Source organism: Sphaeramia orbicularis, chromosome 15 (genome assembly GCF_902148855.1).
Source record: "Sphaeramia orbicularis chromosome 15, fSphaOr1.1, whole genome shotgun sequence".
NCBI classification, from domain to species: Eukaryota; Metazoa; Chordata; class Actinopteri; order Kurtiformes; family Apogonidae; genus Sphaeramia; species Sphaeramia orbicularis.
Genome location: NC_043971.1, coordinates 52,108,499 through 52,133,671, shown reverse-complemented (window position 1 = coordinate 52,133,671; position 25,173 = coordinate 52,108,499). Strand labels below are relative to the sequence as shown.

Here is a 25,173-nt window from a genome sequence, read left to right as displayed (position 1 = left end):
AAAAAACTCTGTTTCCGACGACAGTAAAGACCTGGTGTTAACAGGAGACAAAGGACAGGAAACCTGCGCTGTTTCCATCCTGTTTGTCTGTGGAAGTGATCGTTCCCTGTCCGGCAGGTTTGTCTGCTCCAAACGACCAGTTCATAAAAGACGGTTTTTAACGTCGGTGTGCGAGGCAACGAAGAAAACCGTTTGTGTGGAGTTGAAAGGATTTTTTACTCCTTCATCATTCAAAGAAATCACACACAGCTTCTCAGTATTGATCAAAAATGAGATGTTGGATCCAGCCCACCTCCTACACAGACAAACATGAAAGCGGAACAAACAAAATTATCAACACAATGATGAGAAATTTGCTGAAATAAAATTAAATATAGAAGAGTGACTAAAAGATGAACCAAATTTCAACAAAGTAACAAAAATATTTGCCAAAAATTAGCAAAATTTTCAATAAAATGAAGAGAAATGATGTTGACGTAAACGGTTCAATCAGAACGTGTTCATTATTTTAAAAAAATGAATCTAATCAATGATCAATATTTACTGATGGAACATGTGACAGTATCTGAGCTGTCGGTGCAGCTCAAATTAATACTTTTTATTGATTAATTTCTGATTTAAGGAAATGTCATAAAATGAAAAATCTCCTCTGACGACTTTTTGAGCCAATGAGTAAAAATGGAACAAACGACTTTAAAAACAATAAAAGTTCAGACGTAAAAATCAAGAGGTTTTCTTCAGTTTCATGTATTTTATTCAAATCTTTGTGTGGTTTTTAAATGTGTTTCATATAAATAACCCTGATGTTGTCGTGTCGGTTTGGCGTCCCGCCTCCAGGTGTCATCGCCTACTCCATCGGCATCGCGTGGGCGGCGCAGGACGAGCTGGAGTACATCGCCACCGACCCCGATAAGGAACACTCGTTCTTCGTGGACGAGTTCGACAACTTGTACAAGTTCGTCCCCAAGATCATCCAGAACATCTGCCAGGAATTCAACTCGCAGCCGCGGAACTGAGGCGGCGGCGGCGTGGAGACGGCGTGGAGGCGTGGACACTCTGGAGCCGTGGTGTTGGTGCTCATCTTTGAGGGAGGGGGGGGGTTGAGGACGGGGGGGTCGGACTAAACACTTAAACGCTGCGTTCACACTGAAGGTTTTTAGGCTCAACTCAGATTTGTTTCTGAATGTTCCCATTATAATGGAAACGTAATTATATTTATTATATTATATTATATTATATTGTATTTTGTTTACAGAAGTAAATCTGGATCTCACCAGGTCCTGCTTCCTCCAGTTTGTTGCATTTCAATTCTGTAAACCTCGATGAAAAGATACAACTACATTTTAAGGACATTTTGTTCATCTTTGGCTCATTCTTGTTGTGATAGTTTTGTTAATTTTGTCTCATTTATCATAAATTATAAGAAAAACAACCCAAAAAATTTACAAAATTTTCAATGAAATGATCAAAAATGGGCCAAAAATTAACAAAATTGTCAGAAATCAAGAAAATGTTATTTTTTTCCCCCTCATTTATTCTTAAAATTTGTGACAGTTTTCTTCGTCGTACAGTTCATGACAAATGAGCCAAAAAAATTAAACTATCTGAACTTTTAAGAATAAATGAGGACAGAAATTCTCTACAAAATCAAATATGTAAAGAAAATATTCTTTTTAAAAACATTTTGGGTTTTTTTCCTTTTTTTTTTTTTTGTTTTTGCTCATTTATCAGAAGTTAGATGAAAAACAAGCCAAAAATGAACAAAATTATTGTACCTTTTTTTTTTTTTTAAACAAATATCAAATTGAAGAAAAATGAGCAAAAATGAAAAGAAAGAAAAAAAAATCTCATTGATTCTTAAAATTTGAGATAGTTTTGTTCATTTTTGGCTCATTTATGATCAATTATAAGACAAATGAGCTAAAAATGAACAAAACTATCACATTTTTTAAGAACCAATGAGGAAGAAAAAAAGGAAAAATGAGTAAAAATGGACTAAATGCAGAAAATGTAAGTATGAATAAAACATAAAAGTCCTAAATTATTAAAAGTAGAAAACGAGCCAAAGGTGAAGAAAAACGAGTGAAAAATGAACAGATTTATCAGAAATTTCAATAAAATATGGATCCTTCCAGGTCCCGCCTCCACCTTGAACGTTGTCGTCATGACGGTTCAGACTGAGGTCTCATCGGATCTGGTTTAGGACCAGACCTGGAACTGGACCGGGTCGGATCTGAGTGGTAAACAGTCCGGTTTGGGCCGGTTTTAGCTGCAGTGTGAACGTAGCGTTATCGAACCGGGACTCGGCCCAAACGGTGCTGACGGGAAACGGCGGCGTCTGGTTCGGTGCTTTTCCAGTTGTTTCAGACCACCTTAAATCCACCTTAACGTAGATTAACGCATGCCTAGCACTTCCTCTTCAGCTTAACTTTCTAAACTCGTCGCGGTTCTTCCGGTTGGTTCTGAGGCGTCGGTTCTTCGGATCTTTGTCGGAGGTTTGTTCAGCGTCCGAGTTCCTCAGAGACTTTTGTCGGTGCTGATTCTGTTTTTACGAACGTGGCTGAAATGAAGTTCAACCGACGCGACGAACGAAGGAGGAGGTTTTTAGTCGATGACGATTTATTTGGACGATTTAGACGGAAAAGAAACGATTCAACGACTCATGCTCACAATTTAAGGATCAATTTAAATAAGTTATCTTCATCTCAATGTCGCACAAATTCAAAACAATTCCATTAGCAAACAATGAACAAAACAAAAATGTTTAAGAAAAATGTACAAAATGTTACCAAAATTATGCAGAAATGGACAAAATTCTCATGAGTTGGAAAAGATCAGCCAAAAAGAAACAATTATCAAAGATTTTTTTTTTTTTTTTTTTTTTTCAGTTATTCATCATGAATTTAAATAAAAAGTCAAAAATGAACAAAATCATGAAAATGAAGAACAAAGAAAAAATAACAAAAAATTGAATTATCATAAATTAAGAAAATGTTTATTTTTGGCTCATTCATCATAAATGAGAAAAACAAACCAAAAATGAATAAAATTACCAACGGAGCGGACAAAATTGCTAAAAATGATCCAAAATAGATAAATATAAGGAAAAGATGAGCAACATTTCAAGAAAGTACAGAAAAACGAACAAAAAATGAACAAAATTCTCAAATACTTGATCATAATTAAGCAAAAAATTCTCATAAATTTAAAAAATGAGCCAAAAAGAAACAAAATGATCAAATATTTTAAGATTTTGTTCATTTTTGGGGCCTTCATGATAAACGTTCAGATTCTACTGTTTTAGATTCAGAGTGAACGGAACCGTTAAAGCCGTGGTGCGTCTGTTGAATCCGTGGTGCGTCCGTTTTCGTCCTGTTAAAGTCGTCGTCTGACGTGAAGCTGCTTCTCGTTTCTTTTCGTCTCGGTTGTTTCGAACACAGCGGCCGTTTCTCGGTTTTGTCGACTAAGTATTTATAATTTTCTCCCTGTTTTGACCTGTTTGTACATATACATATTAAAGCCTTTCGCTAATTATGTTCAGATATTGATCAATATTTTTTTTTTTTTTTTTGCAATTTTTAATAAAATAAAGAAAATGAAGAGACGTTAACGTGGCCGTTGGACTGGTTCTGTTCTTCTGAGTTTAAACACTTTTATTTTCATGTCACAGTAAAAACTGGAAGTTTTACTTTATTTGTTCAACAGGTAAAAGAACCAGAACTGAACATTAAAGCGGTCGACCTCCAACATGTTTGGGTTTTTCTCCTTAAACTTCTGCTGAGTTCATTTCAGCAAATGTTCAGGAACGTTTACACCTGAGTTCGAATCGGACTAAAGTCAAAATGTCTGAAATAAGATATGAAGACATTTATGGATGTGGACGAGGAGTTCGTCATCAAATGTTCTGGTGTTTGATGCAGAAAAAAAATGAATAAGAAAAATGAAAGGATGAACAAAAGTGATGTTAATTTTTGGCTCATCATAAATGATAAAAAAACAAGCCAAATATAAATAAAATGATTGAACAAAATTGTCAAATTTTTAAAAAAAATGAGCCACAAATAAATTCTCAAGAATTTCTACCAAAAAAAAAAAGCAAAAATGGGAAAATTCTCCTAAACTAAAAAAAAAGAGCCAACAATAAAGTCGTACATTTATTAATTAAAAAAGCAACAAAATTTCAAGTAAGAAAAAGAAATGTACCAAAAATTTAAATAAATGATCCATGAAATGAAAAATGAGAAGAAAAAAAAGGCGTAAGTTGTCCAGGATCCAGTTCTGGTTCTGATCCAAATGAGCTTCAATCAGAACATGTTCATCAATAAAAACAAATCAGACTGATCAATAGTTACTGATTAATGCAAAAAGGGGGAGTTAGTGGTTGGAGATGTAATCAGTAAAAATCTATTAATCATTAACTTATTATTTTACTTTTTAACTAATTTTCTAATTGTTTATTTTTCCTCATTTGCTAAAAACTCGTACAATCAGACTATTGGTTATTTTCTTAAATAATAATAATAATAATAATAATAATAATAATGAGAAAAAGAATAATAAACCTTTTAAAGTATTGATAATGTCAGTTATTAAATCTCCGATAACATCTGGATCCATCGTAGAAATAATCCAAACGGTTTGATTTGAAGAAATGATCGACATGGAGACGCTTCACATTTGACAGCAGGTTTTATTTGGAACATTTCATATAGAAACCAGTGACTGAAAATGGCTCATTGAAGCTGGACTGGTGGGCGTCGGCTCCACTCGTCTGTTCAGTCGGTCAGAACCGCAGGACGATGGCGGCGGCGACTCCCACGGCGCCGTGCTAACCTCTCGCTAAACACCGGACATGACATCACATCGACTGGAGCGTCCACGCGGCTGCGAACGCCGCCTCCGCTGTCGACTCCGCCCAGACCGGAGGATTCTGATGAAACCGGACCCCGAGGACCTGACGGAGAACCGGGTCGGTCCCAGTTTACAGTTTATGATCCGAACGGTCTGGGTCATGACACCGGCGCTAAAAGAGGGAGGAGCATCAAAGCCACGCTCAGCCACGCCTTAAGACTGAATATATACTTCTGTTTATTATAAGCATTTGTAATTTTACATCCGATGTTAAAATCGACAACATGGTGACAAAAGCTCCGCCTCCGCGTTCCCGTTTCCCGAAACAAATCCATAAAACAACACGTTCAGACCTTTTTCAACCAAAGGCACATTTGTCAATAAGTGTTTAAAAAGGAAAAGAAAGGCAGGCCAGCAAGCAGAGTCAGGAGGGGGAGGAGTCAGGAGCAGGGGGAGGGGCCTCCTGTACCCCAGGGTTCTGTCCGAGGGATTGGAGTAGAAGACGGCGAAAGCTCGACTCTCCGCTCCATTAGTCCTGAACCCCCGAGCGTGGGGGCGGGGTTAAACTGTCGGTTCTGGAGGAGGGGGCGGAGACACCCAGGCCTGCCTGGATGGACGACGGGGACCGGACCGCCTCCTGACCGGCCGCGCGCCGACCCTGTTCCGCTGAGGCTACGTCGTGTTCCGGTACAACAGGAAACCGGTGGGCCGCGTGAGGTGCCCGAGGGCCCGCCCCTTCCTGTGTCTCTATTGGTCCCTGATCATGGGAGGCGGAGTCAGAGGGCGGGGCTGCGGGGAGACACGCCGCGGCTCCGCGTCATACGAACACCTTGGCGAGGGCGTCCGCGCCGGCGCTGGCGATGTAGCATTTGGACGGGTGGAAGGCCACGTCGTGGATGGACTCGTCGAACTTCTTCCTGTGGGCGGTGAACTCCTGGATGCAGGTTTTACTGTCCAGGTTCCACAGACGGATGGAGCAGTCGTGACCTGAGGACCAGACGGAAGGTTAACGGACAGCAACAACCACCAACCACGGAGTCCGATTACACCAACCCAAGATCTGACAGGTGAAACAATGACAGGAGCTGAAACAAAAACAGGAAGTTTGAGTCCGTCGACACTAGAGTCGAACAAAATCAAACCAACCCTGAGGAAAATAATGAAGAAAACTTACACTGAACGCAAAAATCGAGTTAAAATAATGAAGAAAACTGAACAACTGGAGTTTTGACAAAAACAGGAAGTTCGATTCTACGTCACTACAAACGTACGAACTCGGACTTAAATCCAATAATGGACTGAAACGTCCAGAATTTAGTGAAATATAAATGATGTAAATAACCATTAAAAACCTCAAATGTCTTCATATAAACCAGTATAATTTTAATAATATTCTGTCTGTTATTAAATGTTTGTTGTAAATCCACTGTATCTGTACGATGTGTTTATAACATAATATTATTTAAATTCCACTTACTTTTCTGAATAAATCTCATATTCGTGTTTTTTCATGGATGGTTTTTAATTCTAAACATGTTGATGATGTTATTTGACTGTTTTCCACTAAATCATAAATAATAGTTTGTATTTGTCTTTATTTCTGGATTATTCTGGTATCGTTCTACAGGTTTTTAGATCATCTGGACCTGGGTCCACATGTGGGTCCACATGTGGAACCTGAATCCTCCTTTTATTGGGAACATGTTCAGGGTCACTTTCTTTCGTGGACCGGGTCGGACCCTCTGGCGGCCGGTTCAGGTCCACGGGCCGTATGTTTGACAGCCCTGTTTTAGCGGTTCCTAGCGGACCGGTGCAGACCTGGTCCAGGCCCAGAGGAGACTTACTTCCTGACATGAGGTAGAGTCCGTTGGGGTCCACGGCCAGGCTGGTGACGGCGTCCAGGTGGGCCACCATGGCGTGGATCAGCTTTCCGCTGGCGTTGTCGTAGAACTTGATGTGGCGGTCGTCCTGCGCCGTGATGGTGATGGGCAGCGTGGGGTGACTCAGAACCTTATTGATCTGACACGGAGAACCTGGACCCACACAGACCGGACCGGACCGGAGGTTAGAACACACAAAAACACACTGGGTTCAACATTATTTAATTCTAATTCTGAATTTTACTGTTTTTTTTTTTTATCAGTTTCTTCTGTAAAACTGTAGAAATAAACATTATTATTATTATTATTATTATTATTATTATTATTGTTGAAACACTAATATAGAAACTAGAATAAAGTCTGAGTTTCACTGATGGTTTATTATCATGTAATGTCCTTCTGCTGCCACTGGGTGTCAGTACAGAGTCAAACTGAAAAAAAAAACTAAATAAAACCAGTTTGTTTTAGTGCAATAAAGTTAAATTACATAAAACTATTTACATTTATAAACTATCCTGTCAGAAAAAAAATGTGAATAACATGAACAAAGATGAAGAAAATTAAATGTCTTCATATAAATCTGTGTAATTACACTAATATTCTGTCTGTTATTAAATGTTTGGTGTATTTTAGGTCCACTGGTTCATTCATTTGTTTCGAGCAGAAGAAAAAAAACATTTTATGTGTAAAAGGAACTAATATCAGAGCAGATACATTAATAAATAAAGGTGATCCAGACAATATAGTAATTGTCATGTGAACTAGTAATAAAATAAATTCAATAAGTTCTGCTCAAAAAGGAGTGAAGAAGAAAACGTCTTAAATCCCACCAACACTTGACATTTATAAAAACAGAACACGACTGACTGCTTTAATGAAACAATAACATCTGTTTAGAGACTTCAGAATGTCAATAACAGATAACCAACAGATTAAAACTGATGTATAATTACACATAGTAACTATTTAAATAATAGTAACTGTCTAAATGAAAGTCTACAGAACTTATCCAATATATTTAAAGGTGCTGGAGACTGGTCACCAGTTCCTCCTCAGGTCTGTCCGTCCTCAGTGTCATGAACCTGTTGGTCTGTCTGTCAGTCCTCAGCTGGATCTCCTCCCTCTCTGAACACTTTTAGTTCCATCCACCAGAAACAAACCGTGTGTTTACAAACTGAGCTGGGAGGGAACTGGGCATCTGTGGAATTTTGTCGCCGTGTGCATTGTGGGTAAAGGGAGGTTCGTGCAGCCGCCTGACAGCGGCAGTGACACCGTATGATTTTATATGGATGAAACAAACACAACACGGAAACGGCTGAAACGTGGAAACGGCTGGAGGGAAGCGGAGGAAGCGGAGCTCCACCTGGCATCAGCAGCCCCAAGAAACACGACGAGGAAACGGCCGGAGCTCCACTTCCCACAATGCATGTTGCGACAAAATTCCTCAGATGCCCAGTTCCCTCCCGGCTCAGTTTGAAAACACACGGTTTGTTTGTGGTGGAAGGAACTAAAAGTGTTCACCATAAAGTAAGAGACTCAGCTGAGGCCTGACAGACAGACCAACAGGTTCAGGACACTGAGGACACGGCTGAGGATGGACAGATCTGAGGAGGAACTGGTCATGAAAGTCTGCAGCACCTTCAACAGTAATGTCAGACCAGGACTGGGACCGGGACCAGGACTCCTCACCCTGGTCCTGGTTTTGGTCCAAACCTACCGGACTCTGGACTGGACTCCAGACTCAGGACCAGCTGACGCGTCTCCATGTTGAACAGTCCGATCTGTCCCGTGGTGAAGGACGCCACCAGGTGGGCGGGGTCACTGCAGACCAGGTCCACAGAGGACGGCGCACCCAGTTCTGGATCAGAAACACACAAACATGGACCATGAGTCTACGGAACCCAAACCAGACCTGGAGGGGGAGGGGGGCGGAGTCATACTTTTGTTTTCGTTGAACACGGCGAGGGCGGGGGAGGAGTTGTTGGCGTCCCACAGCCTCACGGTCCCATCGGCCGAGCACGACAGGAGGCGCTGGTGGGCGGAGCTATAGACCAGACCCCAGACCGAGTCTGTGTGTCCACACAGAGGTCCACGAAGGACCGACGGGTCTGGAACCAGAACCAGCAAAACAGGAAACAGGAAACAGGACCGGGTTAGAGGGAAAACCACAAACACAGACCAGGAAGTAAAAGTAAAATAACACTATATATAATACTGTGAAAATAATACTATATATAATACTGTGAAAATAACACTATATATAATACTGTGAAAATAATACTATATATAATACTGTGAAAATAACACTATATATAATACTGTGAAAATAACACTATATATAATACTGTGAAAATAATACTATATATAATACTGTGAAAATAATACTATATATAATACTGTGAAAATAACACTATATATAATACTGTGAAAATAATACTATATATAATACTGTGAAAATAACACTATATATAATACTGTGAAAATAACACTATATATAATACTGTGAAAATAATACTATATATAATACTGTGAAAATAATACTATATATAATACTGTAAAAATAACACTATATATAATACTGTGAAAATAATACTATATATAATACTGTGAAAATAATACTATATATAATACTGTGAAAATAACACTATATATAATACTGTGAAAATAATACTATATATAATACTGTGAAAATAATACTATATATAATACTGTGAAAATAACACTATATATAATACTGTGAAAATAACACTATATATAATACTGTGAAAATAACACTATATATAATACTGTGAAAATAACACTATATATAATACTGTGAAAATAACACTGTGAAAATAACACTATATATAATACTGTGAAAATAACACTATATATAATACTGTGAAAATAATACTATATATAATACTGTGAAAATAACACTATATATAATACTGTGAAAATAACACTATATATAATACTGTGAAAATAACACTGTGAAAATAACACTATATATAATACTGTGAAAATAATACTATATATAATACTGTGAAAATAACACTATATATAATACTGTGAAAATAACACTATATATAATACTGTGAAAATAACACTATATATAATACTGTGAAAATAATACTATATATAATACTGTGAAAATAACACTATATATAATACTGTGAAAATAATACTATATATAATACTGTGAAATTAATATTATATATAGTACCATTAAACTATATTATTATTATATTATATAAAAGGACATATTTGTGTGATGGTGGCTCCACCCACCGTAGGAGTCGTAGGGGTCGATGTTGGCGTTGGGCGTGTTCCAACACTGGATGGTCCCGTCGACGCCGCCGCTGAAACACTGATCCCCCGTCGAGCTCATTACCACGCTAAGCACCGCCCCCCTGTGGACGCACACGCATACGGCAGCGTTCACTCAGTGAAAAGAGGCATGGTCATGAGGATGGCGTGTTGGTGTTTGTGGCGAGATGATGGCGTGTAACGTGATGATGGCGTGTACGTGCTGGTGGCGTGTACATGCTGGTACCTGTGCGCTCTGAAGGTGTAGATGGGTTCCACGTCTAAGGAGGCGCTCCTGTCGACAGAGTCATGACATCATCAGGTTTATTTTACAAACTGACGCTGATCTAAACTAAAACATCATGTGTTTGTATATTTATTCATTTAACGGGTTCATCCATCGTTTTGCTCGGTTAAATGTCGTCACATGAGCGTTGAGGCTCTTACTTCTTGACGGGCGCCGTCTTCTGCAGGTTCCACATCTTCAGCGTATGATCCTCGGAGGCGGTGACGAGCACCGGCTCCACAGGGTGAAAGGTCAGCGCTCGGATCCCGTCGAAGTGACTCCGCAGCGTGAACTTGGGGTTCCACGTTTTCCTCATGGCGTCTTTATTGTTGCCGATCTATGACCAGAACATTTACGGTTGGAGGAGAAGAGTCAGGTGGAGGCTAGAGAAGGCTCCGCCCACTTTGACCAGAACATGGACAGAAAAAGGATCAAAGCCACACCCACTGAACCCGTTTCTGAAACTGTTTATGGATTTTTTTTTAGACAATGCAATTCCCTTCCTTTTTTTGTAAATGTTTTATGTATTTTAATTTATTTTTTTAATTCATTTATTTTTCTTATGTTTCTGTCACCAGTTTAATTATTTCATACAGACTGTGTCTTAGTATTGTTTTCATTGTATTGTTTGTCAGGTTTCACTGTTATTTGCTCTTAAAACTATACAAATTTACCCCTAATGGTTTATACAGACATGGTTACTGTTGACATCAGTGTGCCCTGGTATATGTATCTCTATACACTTCCAATAAAAATATGACGCAAAAGGATTATATTGTTGCTGTTGGGCGGAAACCTCGTAAGTCCAGTTGTTTAAATTTTTTTGGCATAAGATGATTCTGTTGGTCGGTCTACACATTGGCCTGATGGTTTTAGAAATATTTAAAAGCCTTGTGATGACAGCTCTTAACTCCATGCATTTATTTAGAACAGTAGTCACTTTCCATTGACCCTCAAATTGCGCAAATATGACTTGGTCATAAAAATTTGCCTAATGGAAAAACGACAATTTCGTCAAAAGTCTCATTTTTCGATTAAAAGTTTTTTCGTTGGCAAGAGGTGGTTTTTCGGGCGTAACACAAATGCTATATCACACAAAACTGCAATGGAAAGACCTTGTTTCGCAACTAGAGTCAGGTGAATTAAAAAAACAGATGTTGACGAACGTTACAACAAGCAAAGAAGAAGAAACATGTCGGAATGTGTGGACACACCAGGAAACCAAATCATTTTTTAATTTAGTATGAGATAGAGAGGTAATATATAATAATAATGAATATATCTGTAAATCAACACCATATTTATGCTTGTTGCCATGTTTATGGAATGACTTCTTGTGTCATCTTGCGATAATAAATAAACAAATCATCGCATTTGTGATTTAATAGAAAAACCCACATTACGCAATTCTGTTTTTTTTTTACATTTAGTAAATATCGGTAAAGCTTTGTGCAGATGTCCAATGGAAAAGCGACTTGTGTTTCTCAACCTGTTTTGAACAGAGTCTCACTAACAGCATCATGAGCTGCCCCCCCCCCCCCCCCCCCCCCCCCCCCCCCCCCCCCCCATGCCTGAAAAAAGTGTGTGTGTGTTGGCTTTGGTACGTAGTTCTAAAATTAATATGGGGGACATGGTGGGTTCTATGACTCTATAGATAAAGCTCACCCATTTTTTCTGCCCACTCATGGACCTCAATCCATGAGGGGTGGGGGGGGGGGATGCCAAGTGATTTCTAACATTGCGCCCCCCTTTTTTTTTTTCATTTGTTGAAAAATACCCGTTTGTACTCACGTCGTACGTCAGGTTGTCGGCCTCGTTGGCCACGGTCAGTCCTGCCAACTCCCCCAGACCCAGTTCACTCTCCATGGCCTCGTCCGGACCCATGATGAAGGACTTCCCTGAGGTGGGGGGGAAAGTCAGCGCTTCCACTGGGGGGAGGACAGACACGGTTAGAGGACGCCACTACACACCAGTGCCACTGTCAGCACCAGGGGTGTAAGAAAATATAGGTATCGCAATATATTGCGATATTTCACTTCACAATACTGTATCGATATTAAAAAGTATTGTATCAATATTTTTAGGTATTTATTCAAATACAGACATGGCAGAGGTTCATTTTTGTTTTTCCAGCCCTTTTTTTTCGACACTGAACAAAAATATAAACGCACCACTTTTGTTTTTGCTCCCATTTTTCATGAGCTGAACTCAAAGATCTAAAACTTTTTCTATGTACACAAAAGGCCTATTTCTCTCAAATATTGTTCATAAATTTGTCTAAATCTGTGTTAGTGAACACTTCTCCTTTGTCCTTTGCTGAGATAATCCATCCACCTCACAGGTGTGGCAGATCAAGATGCTGATTAGACAGCAGGATTATTGCACAGGTGTGACTTAGGCTGGCCACAATAAAAGGCCACTCTAAAATGTGCACTTTTACTGTATTGGGTGGTCCAGGGGGGTCAGAAAACCAGTCAGTATTTGGTGTGACCACCATTTTCCTCGCACAGTCTTCTTCATGAATTCTCTGAAACAGCTTTGGAGATGGTTTATGGTAGAGAAATGAACATTCAATTCACAGGCAGAAGCTCTGGTGGAGATTCCTGAAGTCAGCATGACCAGTGCATATTCCCTCAAAACTTGTGACATCTGTGGTATTGTGCTGTGTGAGAAAACTGCACATTTTGGAGTGGCCTTTTATTGTGGCCAGCCTAAGGCACACCTGTGCAAAAATCCTGCTGTCTAATCAGCATCTTGATCTGCCACACCTGTGAGGTGGATGGATTATCTCAGCAAAGAAGAAGTGTTCACTAACACAAATTTAGACAGATTTGTGAACAATATTTGAGAGAAATAAACCTTGTGTGAACACAGAAAAAGTTTTAGATCTTTGAGTTCAGCTCATGAAAAATGGGAGCAAAAACAAAAGTGGTGCGTTTATATTTTTGTTCAGTGTATATTCACATGGGTATTTTTTTCTGTTAGTTTTCTACAAAAGTACCATTGTGATATTGCAGGTCATAAATGTAGTTTTTGAAATTGATAACGCTGTTTTGTTAAATAATGGATAATTCAAGCATCCTAAAAGCACTTTTTACTGTCTGAAAAAGGCAAATGTTTTTTTGGTTTTTTTTTTATTTATTTTTTTATTGTGAATGCACAAAAATACTGTTATGATGTTGGATGATTCAGGGACTGAACACTATGGATTCTTTTCACAATAGAATACAAACATTTAAGCAGGATCTTAAACTGTAATGTCTGTAAAACTTTATTTATTTATTTGGGTGGTTTTTTTGTACTGGTAAAGCCACATGTTAAAACTTTATTTATTTATAAGTTTTTCCAGGAAATTATCTTTTAAAAAAAGAAACAAAACAAAAAATATCGCCTTGTTAACAGTACCGTGATATATCACGATATATTGTATCATGATCCTAGTATTGTGATTTGTATTGTATCGCCAGATTCTTGCCAATACACAGCACTTGTCAGCACATGGATGATGAAGAGGATAAAAGTCACCTTCGTCTGCCCGGTTGGCGTCGTGCTCATTGAAGCGGGCCACGTTGGGTCGGGCCTGGGGGGCTGACGGGGGCTGCATGTGGGACAGGTCCTCGGCATCTCGGAGGTTGGCCAGCATGTCCTGAAGTTTGGACCGGTTGGGCCCTGAAGGACAGAGCCCAGGACAACGTTAACGAAACGTTTAAGACACGAGAAAGACAGAAAAAAAAACAACCAGAACCAGAAAAAAAGAAGAAAAGATGAGTGGAAACTAGAAGAAGAATCTGAAAAAGGAAAAGAAGGAAAAGAAGGATGAGTGAGAAGAACAAATGGAACTGAAAGAAGAAAAGAAACTCACAGACAGAAAATGAAGAACAGACGACTGGAGACGAACAGGTGCAACAAACGAAACCGGAACCAGAACCGGAACCAGAACCAGAACCAGAAAGCACTTTCACACATGAACCAGAGGACCAGGTCTGGATCTGGTTTGGGGGATAAAGTCTGGATCTGGTCTGGGGGATAAAGTCTGGATCTAGTCTGGTGGATAAGGTCTGGATCTGGTCTGGGGGATAAGGTCTGGATCTGGTCTGGGGGATAAGGTCTGGATGTGGTCTGGGGGATAAGGTCTTGGATCTGGTCTGGGGGATAAGGTCTGGATGTGGACCAGACATGAGGAGGCGGAGTCTCATAAACCTGGACCAGGAAGTGGATCCAACATGGATCAGTTCCACAGACGGACCAGCAGGGGGCAGTGTTTACACATGTACCATCATCCACTGGGGTTTAAGGCTCATTTAGTCCTTATGGTTCTTCAGTTCTAAACTTTGGAACTTAGTAAAAAGGAGAAAATTAACACTAATTATGTGGAAGGAACAGGTTAAAGTAATGAAAACAGGATGGTTTATTTGAATAAATAATTTATTAAAACTGAACCACTTTGAAAATGTGTAAATAAACAGACCCAGTAGTGATTATTATTTACTGGGTTCAGATGGAAGTTTAGTTTCTTTCATACATTTTACTGATCGTTCATTTTAATCTCTCAGATCGTTTTAGTTTATCAAAGATTCAGCTTCAAAACAGATGTAAATATTTGACAGTAATCTGGAAGAGAACTTTCACGTCTGTGTTTAGATGAACAGGTCCTCATGGTGTTCATGCGTTCATTCATTTTTCTACACGTCTGTAGTTCAGTTCATGTGTGAAAGACGCTCCTGTTGCTGCGTTAGGTTCTGAATCACTTGATAAACGGTTTATTTCAGGAAAACAAACGTCCACAGATCGGATCCACGTCTCCTCAGAGCGATAACGAACCGCGAAGAGTGAAGAACAAAAATAAAAGTGTCAGAAAGAAAACTGTCAAAGAAGAATTCAAAGTGTTAAAATGACAACAGTCAAATGGAGAGGAAGGTGAGATGAAGAGGAGGTGAAGAGGAGACGAGGAGGAGGAGATGAAGAGGAGGTGAAGAGCAGACGAGGAGGAGGAGATGAAGAGGAGGTGAAGAGCAGACGAGGAGGAGGTGAAGAGCAGACGAAGAGGAGGAGGTGAAGAGGAGATGAGGAGGAGACGAGGAGGAGGAGATGAAGAGGAGGTAAGGAGGAGGTGAAGAGGAGAAGAGGAGGAGGTGAAGAGCAGACGAAGAGGAGGAGGTGAAGAGGAGATGAGGAGGAGACGAGGAGGAGGAGATGAAGAGGAGGTAAGGAGGAGATGAAGAGGAGGTGAAGAGGAGACGAGGAGGAGGTGAAGAGCAGACGAAGAGGAGGAGGTGAAGAGGAGATGAGGAGGAGATGAAGAGGAGGTGAAGAGGAGTCGAGGAGGAGGAGATGAAGAGGAGGAGACAAAGAGGAGGAGATGAAGGTGAGACGAAGAGGAGATGAAGAAGAGATGAAGAGGAGGTGAAGACGAGACAAGGAGGAGGTGAAGAGGAGATGAGGAGGAGACGAGGAGGAGGTGAAGAGCAGACAAAGAGGAGGAGGTGAAGAGGAGATGAGGAGGAGACGAGGAGGAGGAGATGAAGAGGAGGTAAGGAGGAGATGAAGAGGAGGTGAAGAGGAGACGAGGAGGGGGTGAAGAGCAGACGAAGAGGAGGAGGTGAAGAGGAGATGAGGAGACGAGGAGGAGATGAAGAGGAGGTGAAGAGGAGTCGAGGAGGAGGAGATGAAGAGGAGGAGACAAAGAGGAGGAGATGAAGGTGAGATGAAGAGGAGATGAAGAAGAGATGAAGAGGAGGAGATGAAGAGGAGGTGAAGAGGAGACAAGGAGGTGAAGAGGAGACGAAGAGGAGACGAGGAGGAGGAGATGAAGTGGAGGTGAGGAAGAGAAAAAGAGGTGGAGATGAAGGTGAGACGAAGAGGAGATGAGGAGATGAAGAAGAGAAGACGAGGAGGAGATGAAGGTGAGTTGACGAATGGATGGAAGACAGATGGACACGTCTGTTAACGTCCAGGTTCAGACGGAGAAATGAAAAAGGATGAAAACGAAACAACACAAATAAGAATGTTTACAAAAGACAAGAAACAAAGAGAAAGGAAAAGACAAGTTAACAGAACAGAGACAGACAGGAGGACAGACAGACAGGTGTAGAGACAGACAGGAGGACAGACAGGAGTAGAGACAGACAGACAGACAGGTGTAGAAACAGACAGACAGGAGGACAGACAGACAGGTGTAGAGACAGACAGACAGGAGGACAGACAGACAGGTGTAGAGACAGACAGACAGGAGGACAGACAGGAGTAGAGACAGACAGACAGACAGGTGTAGAAACAGACAGACAGGAGGACAGACAGACAGGTGTAGAGACAGACAGACAGGAGGACAGACAGACAGGTGTAGAGACAGACAGGAGGACAGACAGGAGTAGAGACAGACAGACAGACAGGTGTAGAGACAGACAGACAGAAGGACAGACAGACAGGTGTAGAGACAGACAGGTGTAGAAACAGACAGACAGGTGTAGAGACAGACAGGTGTAGAGACAGGAGGACAGACAGACAGGTGTAGAGACAGACAGGAGGACAGACAGACAGGTGTAGAGACAGACAGACAGGAGGACAGACAGGTGTAGAGACAGACAGGAGGACAGACAGGTGTAGAGACAGACAGACAGACAGGTGTAGAGACAGACAGACAGACAGACAGACAGACAGACAGGGCTCAGTGAATAGGAATGGAATCAGTTTGTACAGATACTGTTGTTTATCTGAGGCCTGGAGTCAGTCAGATTATATAGAGGAAGAGGAGGAGGAAGAGGAGGAGGAGGAAGAGGAGGAGGAAGAGGAGGAGGAAGAGCAGGAGGAGGAGGAGGAGGAGGAGCAGTAGTAGCAGTATTATTGTTATTCTTCTTCTCCCTTGGTGGTCACTTACTCTTCACCCCCTTTTTGCCCTTGCGTTCCTTTCTGTACTGCTCCTTCAGTTTGGTTATCAGACCCGGGTCCACATCCCAGGCCTCAGAGATGGGACCGTGTTCGTCCTTCTCTACAGGGAACAAAACCACACCGACACGCTGTGAGGAACCGCCCCTGGAGGTGTCTAGGCCCCGCCCCCTGGAGGTGTCTAGGCCCCGCCCCCTGGAGGTGTGGACACCTTGCTGCTCTGGAGGTGTCTCATTTCAATACGCCGCCTGACCCACATAAGCCCCGCCCCCAAAGGTCTACACACATCTACACCCCGCCTACTTGAGTTGTCTACACCCACCCCCTCAAGGTGTCTAGGCCCCGCCCCCAGGACTCCTACGCCTTTAAATGAAGCCCAGGTTGACATTGGACTGATGGACTAAACTGAATGAACTCTGGTCCAACGGACGGACTCAGACACTCTGACAGAGGATCTGTTAAATCTGTTGGATCTGTTGGAGGGGGATCAGGTGGATTTGGCGACACACAGGAGTGGAAACACTGGCTATGGAACACACAGCGGCAGAAACCACAAACTATGGGTTAAACACAGTCCAAACATCATGGATCATGAACACAGTTAAGACGTCGACCTGAAAAACAACACAATTAGACCACGATACAGACGCTGGTAAAACCAGACCTGGACCAGAGCTGGACCAGACCTGGACCAGAGCTGGACCAGAGCTGGACCAGAGCTGGACCAGACCTGGACCAGAGCTGGACCAGAGCTGGACCCAGGAAAATGTACTAAAAACACACTGAGGCTGAGGGTCATTTTATTGATTATTTTCCTCATTTTTTTGTTTGCTGACTACTTTCTTTATATTTGTAAATTTTGTTGATAAGTTTGTTCATTATTGTAATTTCTTCCTTCATTTTTGTCTGTTTCGTTGACCATTTTCTTTAAATTTGATCATTTTATTGACCATTTGCTCCTTTTCACTTCTTTTATCAACTTTTTGGATCCCCCCCCCATCCTTCCCTTTTGTGTTGAACATTTTGTTGATTATTTAGTAAATTTGTGTCCCAATTGTTGATTGTTTCTATTTATTTATTGAACCTTTATTTAACCAGGAAGTCCCTTGAGATCAAATCCCTTTTTCAAGGGAGACCTGTGACTATTGTTTATTTTCTCTAATTTTTGATTCATTATTGTCATCACTACTAATTATTCAATTAATTTATGTTTATTTTGCTGATTAATTTGTTCTTTATTTTCCTTCATCTTTGTTCATTTTGTTGATTATTTTCTTCATAGTTATCCATTTTGTTGACTATTTTTTATATTTGTTCAATTGTTGCTTCATTTTTGTCAATTTTGTTGGTTATTTTGCACATTTTTGGTTCATTATTGTCCTTTCTATTGATTATTCAACTCATTTCTGTTAATTTTGTTGATTGTTTCTTTATTATTGTCCTTATTGATGTTTACTTTTTATTTTTGATCCTTTTTTGTTTTAGTTGATAATGTCTATATATTTTGTTGATATGATTTATCTATATATATCTATACACACACACACACTTTGCTGACTATTCTCATTTATTTGTTCTTTTATTTTATTATTTTGTTCATTTTTGTCCTTTTGTTGACTAAATTCTTTAGATTTTCATATTTTGTTGATTATTTTGTACATTTTTTCCTTCATTTTTGTTCATTTTGTTGATTATTTTCATCATATTTATCCATTTTGTTGATTATTTTTTATATTTGTTCAATTGTTGCTTCATTTTTGTCAATTTTGTTGGTTATTTTGCACATTTTTGGTTCATTATTTTCCCTTCTATTGATTATTCAACTCATTTCTGTTCATTTTGTTGATTGTTTCTTTATTATTGTCCTTATTGATGTTTATTTTTTTCATTTTTTTCCTTCATTTTTGTTTATTTTACTGATATTATATATGCATCAATTTTGTTGACCATTCTCTTATTTGTTCATTTTTAAAACTAATTTGTTCATTTTTGTCTATTATGTTGACTATATTTTTTAGATTTTCATATTTTGTTGATTATTTTGTTCACTTTTGTCCACTTTGATCACTTTTCCACATCACGTTTGGTTACCTCTTTTGGTTTCAGAGGTAAATGCGATGTTTTGGATCCGTCTATCGTGTCTGGATCCAGGCCGTACTTGAACTCCGGGTCTAACTGAACTTTCTGATCCTTTTATCCATAAACAGACGTGAACCTGTGGACATTTCTGGACCGGACTCACCCCAGTCCGTCCCGTCTCCGGTGCCTCTGGACTCCGGTGACGTGTCCATTTCGTCGGGGCTGGACAGGAAGTCGAAGCCCTTCAGTGCCTCCTCCGTGTCCGGGTCCTCGCTGGTGTCCATACTGGCCGGCGAGGACGACGACAACGATGAAGATGGCGGCGGCTTCTTCCTTATGATCTGGAGACGGAACAGGCGGACGTGACCTTTCAGACCAGATGGGCTGTTCTCAGAGCAGAGGGTGAGGGGGCGGAGCCTACTTACAGTCCTGGATTCCACGTTCATCCTGTCCTTCCCATCACCATCCTCTTCCTCGTCCTCGTCGCTGAACTCGGCCGCGGCGTTCTCGATGAACTTGAAGGCCTCCAGGACGGCGCTGGTGTCCGACAGCTCGGCTTTTCTGCAGAATCGTATTCGCACGTTAACGTTCAGCGAAAACACAGTTTAAATGAGGAAATAGAGACGCTGTGGATTTTATGGACCAATTAAAGTGTCGGTTCAGAGCTGCATAAAGCTCCGCCCACATCACCATGACGACCCTGCATCCGCGACCCACCCTCTGGTTCCCTTGGCCGTGTCTGTCCCGTTGACCAGAGGCTCGGTGCCGGTCCGTTCGCCGGTCCTCCCCCCTCCGTCCCCCGCCAGACCCAGCAGCGCTCGGACCCTCTGAGATTTAACGTCCAGGATGGTGTCAGTGTAGCCCACCTCCTGTAGGTACCTGGAACCGAGGAGGAGGAGGAGGAAGGAGAGGGAAAAGAGGAAGAAGAAGGAGGAGAAGAGAAAAGGAGAGGGAGGTGAAGAAGGAGAAAAAGTAGAAGGAGAAGGAGAAGAAGAAGAAAAAGAAGAGAAAAGGAGAGGGAGAAGGAGAAGAAGATTAAAAAAAGAAGAAGAAAAAGAAGGAAAAAAAAGGGGAAGGAGTCTTATGTTAGGTTTTAAATAAATAAACTGTTTGATATTTTCTGAAGGTCAGTGTCATTTTCCTTCATGTACAGATAAAGCAGCTCAGATTAAAGGGATTATAACGACAGCAGACTCTATAAACTGACATGGACTTGTCCACTGGACACTAGAGGATGGTCCTAAAGTCCAGGTATTCATGTCCAACGTGTCCTTCAGCTCACACTAATGAATCTGTCTGCGTTTCAGCCCTTTTATTGATCAAACCTGCAGCTGAAACGTGTTGACTCATCAGAATCAAACGACAACAATGAAGGTAATGAGGCCTGACGACCATCAGGGGGAGCTCTACTCCACTGTTTGGACCTGAACCCCCCCCCCCCCCCCACGGGACCCACAGCTGATGTTCAAGCCCTGGTGTCTGTGATGGTTTAGAGCAGGGGGGGTCAAACATGCAGCCTGGGGGCTAAAACCGGCCTCCAAAGGGTCTGTTTGTTTTATTTTGATTATTTATTTATTTCAAATTAGCATTAAAACCAAACAACAAAAGGACTATATATATAAAAAAAAGTCCAACATTTGAAAAAGAAGCAGGATGAAGTTTAATTCATAATCTCATGCCCCCTTAAAGGGTCTGATCCGGCCCACATACTGGTCCGATCCAGCCCACTTAAGGGTACGATCTGGCCCTCATAATGGTCTGATCAGGCCCACTTAAGGGCCCGATCTGGCCCACATAAAAGTCAGATCCGGCTCACATACGGGTCCGATCTGACCCACGAGATGAAACTGTGAAATGCCAGAATGAGACTGAATATATTAACAATCTAAGAAAGCTCGATATGATGGAAATGTGGATGAAACCAGTGAAATAACACCATAATAACCCATAAATGATGACAACAACCACTACATTTGGTCTTTGTTTTAATGTCAAACAGTGAATTTACATGATGAAAATCTTTACATTTACAAACTATTCTTTAAGAAAAATGTGAAAAATCTAAAACCAGGACCAACCTGAAATGTCTTCACATAAATCAGTGTAACTTGGACCAATATTCTGTCTGTTATTAAATGTTTGTGTATTTTAGATCCACTGAATCTGTACGTTATGTACATGTGGAAATGATAAACTGAGGCAGAATATTGGTCCAATTACACAAAAACAAAGAAAAACTATTTGGCGTTTTATTGTTTTATTAGTAAACTGCACTTAATAAATTTCCGGTTGTTCATGGTTGTTCAGATTACTCATATTTTCATCATGTAATTAGACTTTTTTCACACTCAAAGACAAACACGTTTGATTATTTCTAGGTTATTCTGTTGTTATTTGACCGGCCTGGGCTCTAGAATGGTGTGGACTCACTGTCGGAGGAGCTGACGGCCTTGTTTCCACGATAGCTGATTGTTCAGAGATCCGGACATGTCGTTCTCGTTGGTTTCATCTGGAAAAGCAGAGCAGACGAACACAGATCAGAACAAAAACACAACAGACTCCGGCGGTAAAAGGCTCTGTAAACACCAGCAGAACCGGCCTGTGTCTGATCGTCCTGGAAACGACACAGATGAATGCCATGTTAGCCATGTTTATGGCTAAAGTTGATGAAATACAAAAAAATGCAAAAAAGTTAAAAACAAATTGTATGAAAAACATTCTAAAACATATTACACACTTTTGTTGATTAGACGGACATCTGATACCGAAGGATTAAAAGAACATTATCAGTGTGGAAATCAAATAGTCTAGTATTACTTGTGGTACATTTACTTTATCTTGTGTTTTTGACTAAACACTGAAACATTTCACTTGATCAGCGGTTCTTAAACTTTTTACAGTGGAATACCCCCTGAAATAGACTTTTTTATCCAAGTACCCCTAACTGTCACTTCAGCATTTTTGATAGAAAAAAAAATTGGCAAAATTAGTTCCTTAGCCAAAGGTGTCTGTTTATATTTACAAAACTTTGTACATAAACAACATATATTTAACTGTAATATATATTTTTAAAAAACACATTTTTAGAGTAAATTTTGTGCAAAATATAAACTGAAACGTGCCCTTTTTCAGGGATAAGAAAAATAAATAAATTGGTCATTAATTAATAAATTAACCTTTCATCAACAAAAAAAAATTACTAAACAACTCAAATAAACTCACTTTTTTAATTATATAAAATATAAAATGCTCTGAAAATGTTACCAAAGCTTAAACAATAAAACTATTAAATGAATGTATTTATTGTTTTATATTTCAGCATTAATTCTCATTTATTTTGTATTGAATCCAATCCACTTTATTTATATAATACATTTAAACAAGAACCTTTCCAAAGTGCTGCACATAGAATCGTAAATACAATAAAACAAATAGAATACAAAAAAACACAATAAATAAGTACATAAAACTAACACAATGCTATAAGTCAAACTCATTTTAGTTCAGTTCCACATTCAGCCCAATTTGATCTCAAGTGGGCCGAACTGAAATTATATTATGATCAGGTTTACATCTACAAAGTTTCCTTAAAAATCTGAATAACATGAACAACTTGAATTGTCTTAAGAAAAACAAGTGTAATTTTAACAATATTCTGCCGCGGTTTATCAGTTTATCGTTTACACATGTGCGTTACAATCACTCAAAACATTTAGTAACAAGCAGAATATTGGTAAAATTGCATTTACTTTTCTAAAGACATTTCAGTTTTTTCATATTTGTTCAGGTTATTCACATTTTTAGTAAAAGTATAGTTTGGTAATGTAAACATTTTCATGTAATTTTACTTTTTTACACCAAAAAACCAAAGAGAAAATTTGGGGTTGTCATTATTTACAGATTATTATGATAATATTTTACTGGTTCTGACCCACTTGAAATCTAACTGGACTGTAAGTGTCTGTATGTGAAACCTGAATTAAAATGATTTTGACACCACTGATTGTTAATATCTTCAGAAAAATTTTTGCATTTTTGCAAAATCAAATAGTTAAAAATAATAAAATAAATAAAAGACACAGAGGACCACACACATGCAGATTAAAAAAACACAGATGAGACCCAAAACACTCCGCTGTGGGGGCTGTTCGGACATTGGGGGGGGGGGTCCAGAGTCTGGGGCCGACCCCCGAGAAAGCCCTGCCCCCCTGGTGCTGGAGCCAGCCCTCGGACCTCAGTGCACATGAAAATTAATTAATCAATTTGGTCCATGATGACTTATTTAATGTATTTTTCCTAAAGAATTCCAAGTACCCCTGGGAGGTATGTGTATACTTTACCCCCCCCCCCCCCCCCCCCCCCCCACATTAGAACATAAACCAAAGACAAAACCCATGAGGATCCATGTGTGAATAAAGTATTAACATTAAAGCATTAAGCACGTTTCAGATTCATTAAATATCAGAGTAACAGAAGTGGGTCATGTCTAATTCAGGACGGGTGGGCAGGTGCAACCCCCCCCCACCCCCCCACCCGTCTTCATCAACACTTCAAGGACTCGCAGCTTTGATCGTCCTCATGAATAGAAATGAGATGAAACATCGCAATCTGACTTAACGATGAAGACGAGTCTAAAAGCAGACAATATGACGACACAAAGGGTTAAAGGAGGAAGAGGAGGAAGAGGAGGAGAGGCGTGGACAAACATACATGTCCTGTGGATTCATCTGAACCCATCAGATGTTCTATAAACCGTCACTCATGTCTCATCTGGAAACAGTGACTTTAAGGAGACGAAGCAGCTGAAAATAACAACAATCCCATCAGAACTCGACCCAGATTCAGTCTGAGGTTCAGGCCCACATTTATTATTCATTCCTTCACTCCTCACATGTCAACTTCAACAGCAAATTAAAGCATCTTTCATGGTTTTGTTCAACATTCTTCTTCTTCTGGGCTGATTCTTATGTCTGATTAAACCTGTAATTTTATTATTTTTAACTATACTGTTCTTTTATAAGTCAGCATTTTCCAGCTGAGGAGCCTGGTTTTATCTTTTTATTGGGGCCATATTCAGGCTTGTCAGATGGTTTTCTGGTGATTATTAATTTGCGTACCTTCATTATTCCAGGATCTAGAGAACTAAAGAGCGTCTGATTATCAGTGGGTTCAACAACTACACAAACTCAGGTAAACGTAAAGAGTTTAACACGGTTTTTCCTCTAAATTTTGACCTGTGTCACATCTTTTTCATGTGTTTTGAGCAGATTAAACGAGACATTTAAGTTCACTTATTGTTGGTTTTTGTTCATCACTAACATAAAAATATTTTACAAAGACGAGTAGATTCTGATGAGTGAGAAAACGCAGATTAATGATAAAACTAGTGCTGTCAAATGATTAAAATGTTTCATCAGATTAATCACAGGGTTGCTGTGGATTAATTTTGATTAATCATGATTAAATATAATACATTTTTTGATCTATATTAATTGTGTTTCATTTCGCATGAGCAAACAGACTCAAGAAAGAAGGGAATATATCTGCTCTTAAATATATCTGCACTTAACAGGTTTATTAAACAGTTTCAACTGTCCCCAACTGTTCCGTCTTTTTTTTTTTTTTTTTGTCCTCATATTTCCATCCAGAAGGCCAACATGCTGTTCATGGTCTTCATCTTTATGGGTCGGTTCTGCTGGTTCTGCTCTTCCAGCTTTATGGGTCGGTTCTGCTGCCTGTCACTACCGGATCAACTGACCATTTGTTCGTGTGTGTTAACGCTGACTATACTTGGACAAACTGACCCAAATGTGTTGGAGGAGACGTTCAGTCATTCTGCTGCAGATGGGTTCATAGAGTTAAAATTTATGATCAGATTAATCATGATGATGGATTAATTTGAGTTAA

General features: G+C 39.9%; 2 protein-coding genes and 1 long non-coding RNA gene across 12 annotated transcripts in view; 2 read left to right on the top strand and 1 right to left on the bottom strand.

Moving 5' to 3' along the window:
* The window catches only part of vit (vitrin), an 83,689-nt gene extending 80,079 nt beyond the window's left edge, over positions 1-3,610 (top strand). For 7 of the 8 annotated variants that reach the window (XM_030155931.1, XM_030155933.1, XM_030155930.1 and 4 more), the window contains one exon: positions 838-1,016. In XM_030155931.1, the coding sequence (XP_030011791.1) occupies positions 838-1,016 (179 nt within the window). Of the gene's footprint in view, positions 1-837 lie in introns of all 8 variants that reach the window. The other variant, XM_030155926.1, reaches the window with a different exon arrangement.
* A 1,060-nt stretch (positions 3,611-4,670) lies between these two features.
* The window catches only part of LOC115434234 (striatin-like), a 58,025-nt gene continuing 37,522 nt past the window's right edge, over positions 4,671-25,173 (bottom strand). The window contains exons 4-17 of one of the 3 annotated variants that reach the window (XM_030156067.1): positions 21,697-21,775; positions 19,984-20,145; positions 19,692-19,827; positions 19,430-19,607; positions 17,180-17,290; positions 13,831-13,974; positions 12,097-12,233; positions 10,467-10,642; positions 10,267-10,314; positions 10,002-10,123; positions 8,672-8,839; positions 8,449-8,589; positions 6,696-6,884; positions 4,671-5,838 (exon numbers count right to left, since the gene is read on the bottom strand). In XM_030156067.1, coding sequence (XP_030011927.1) covers positions 5,669-5,838; positions 6,696-6,884; positions 8,449-8,589; positions 8,672-8,839; positions 10,002-10,123; positions 10,267-10,314; positions 10,467-10,642; positions 12,097-12,233; positions 13,831-13,974; positions 17,180-17,290; positions 19,430-19,607; positions 19,692-19,827; positions 19,984-20,145; positions 21,697-21,775 — 1,961 coding nt within the window. In that variant the 3' untranslated portion in view covers positions 4,671-5,668. Of the gene's footprint in view, positions 5,839-6,695; positions 6,885-8,448; positions 8,590-8,671; positions 8,840-10,001; positions 10,124-10,266; positions 10,315-10,466; positions 10,643-12,096; positions 12,234-13,830; positions 13,975-17,179; positions 17,291-19,429; positions 19,828-19,983; positions 20,146-21,696; positions 21,776-25,173 lie in introns of all 3 variants that reach the window. The other 2 variants (XM_030156066.1, XM_030156069.1) reach the window with 2 other exon arrangements.
* LOC115434235 (uncharacterized) lies at positions 13,974-15,279 on the top strand. The gene is made up of 3 exons (XR_003937493.1): positions 13,974-14,311; positions 14,387-14,422; positions 14,463-15,279. It is a non-coding gene; the product is annotated as an uncharacterized LOC115434235 (long non-coding RNA).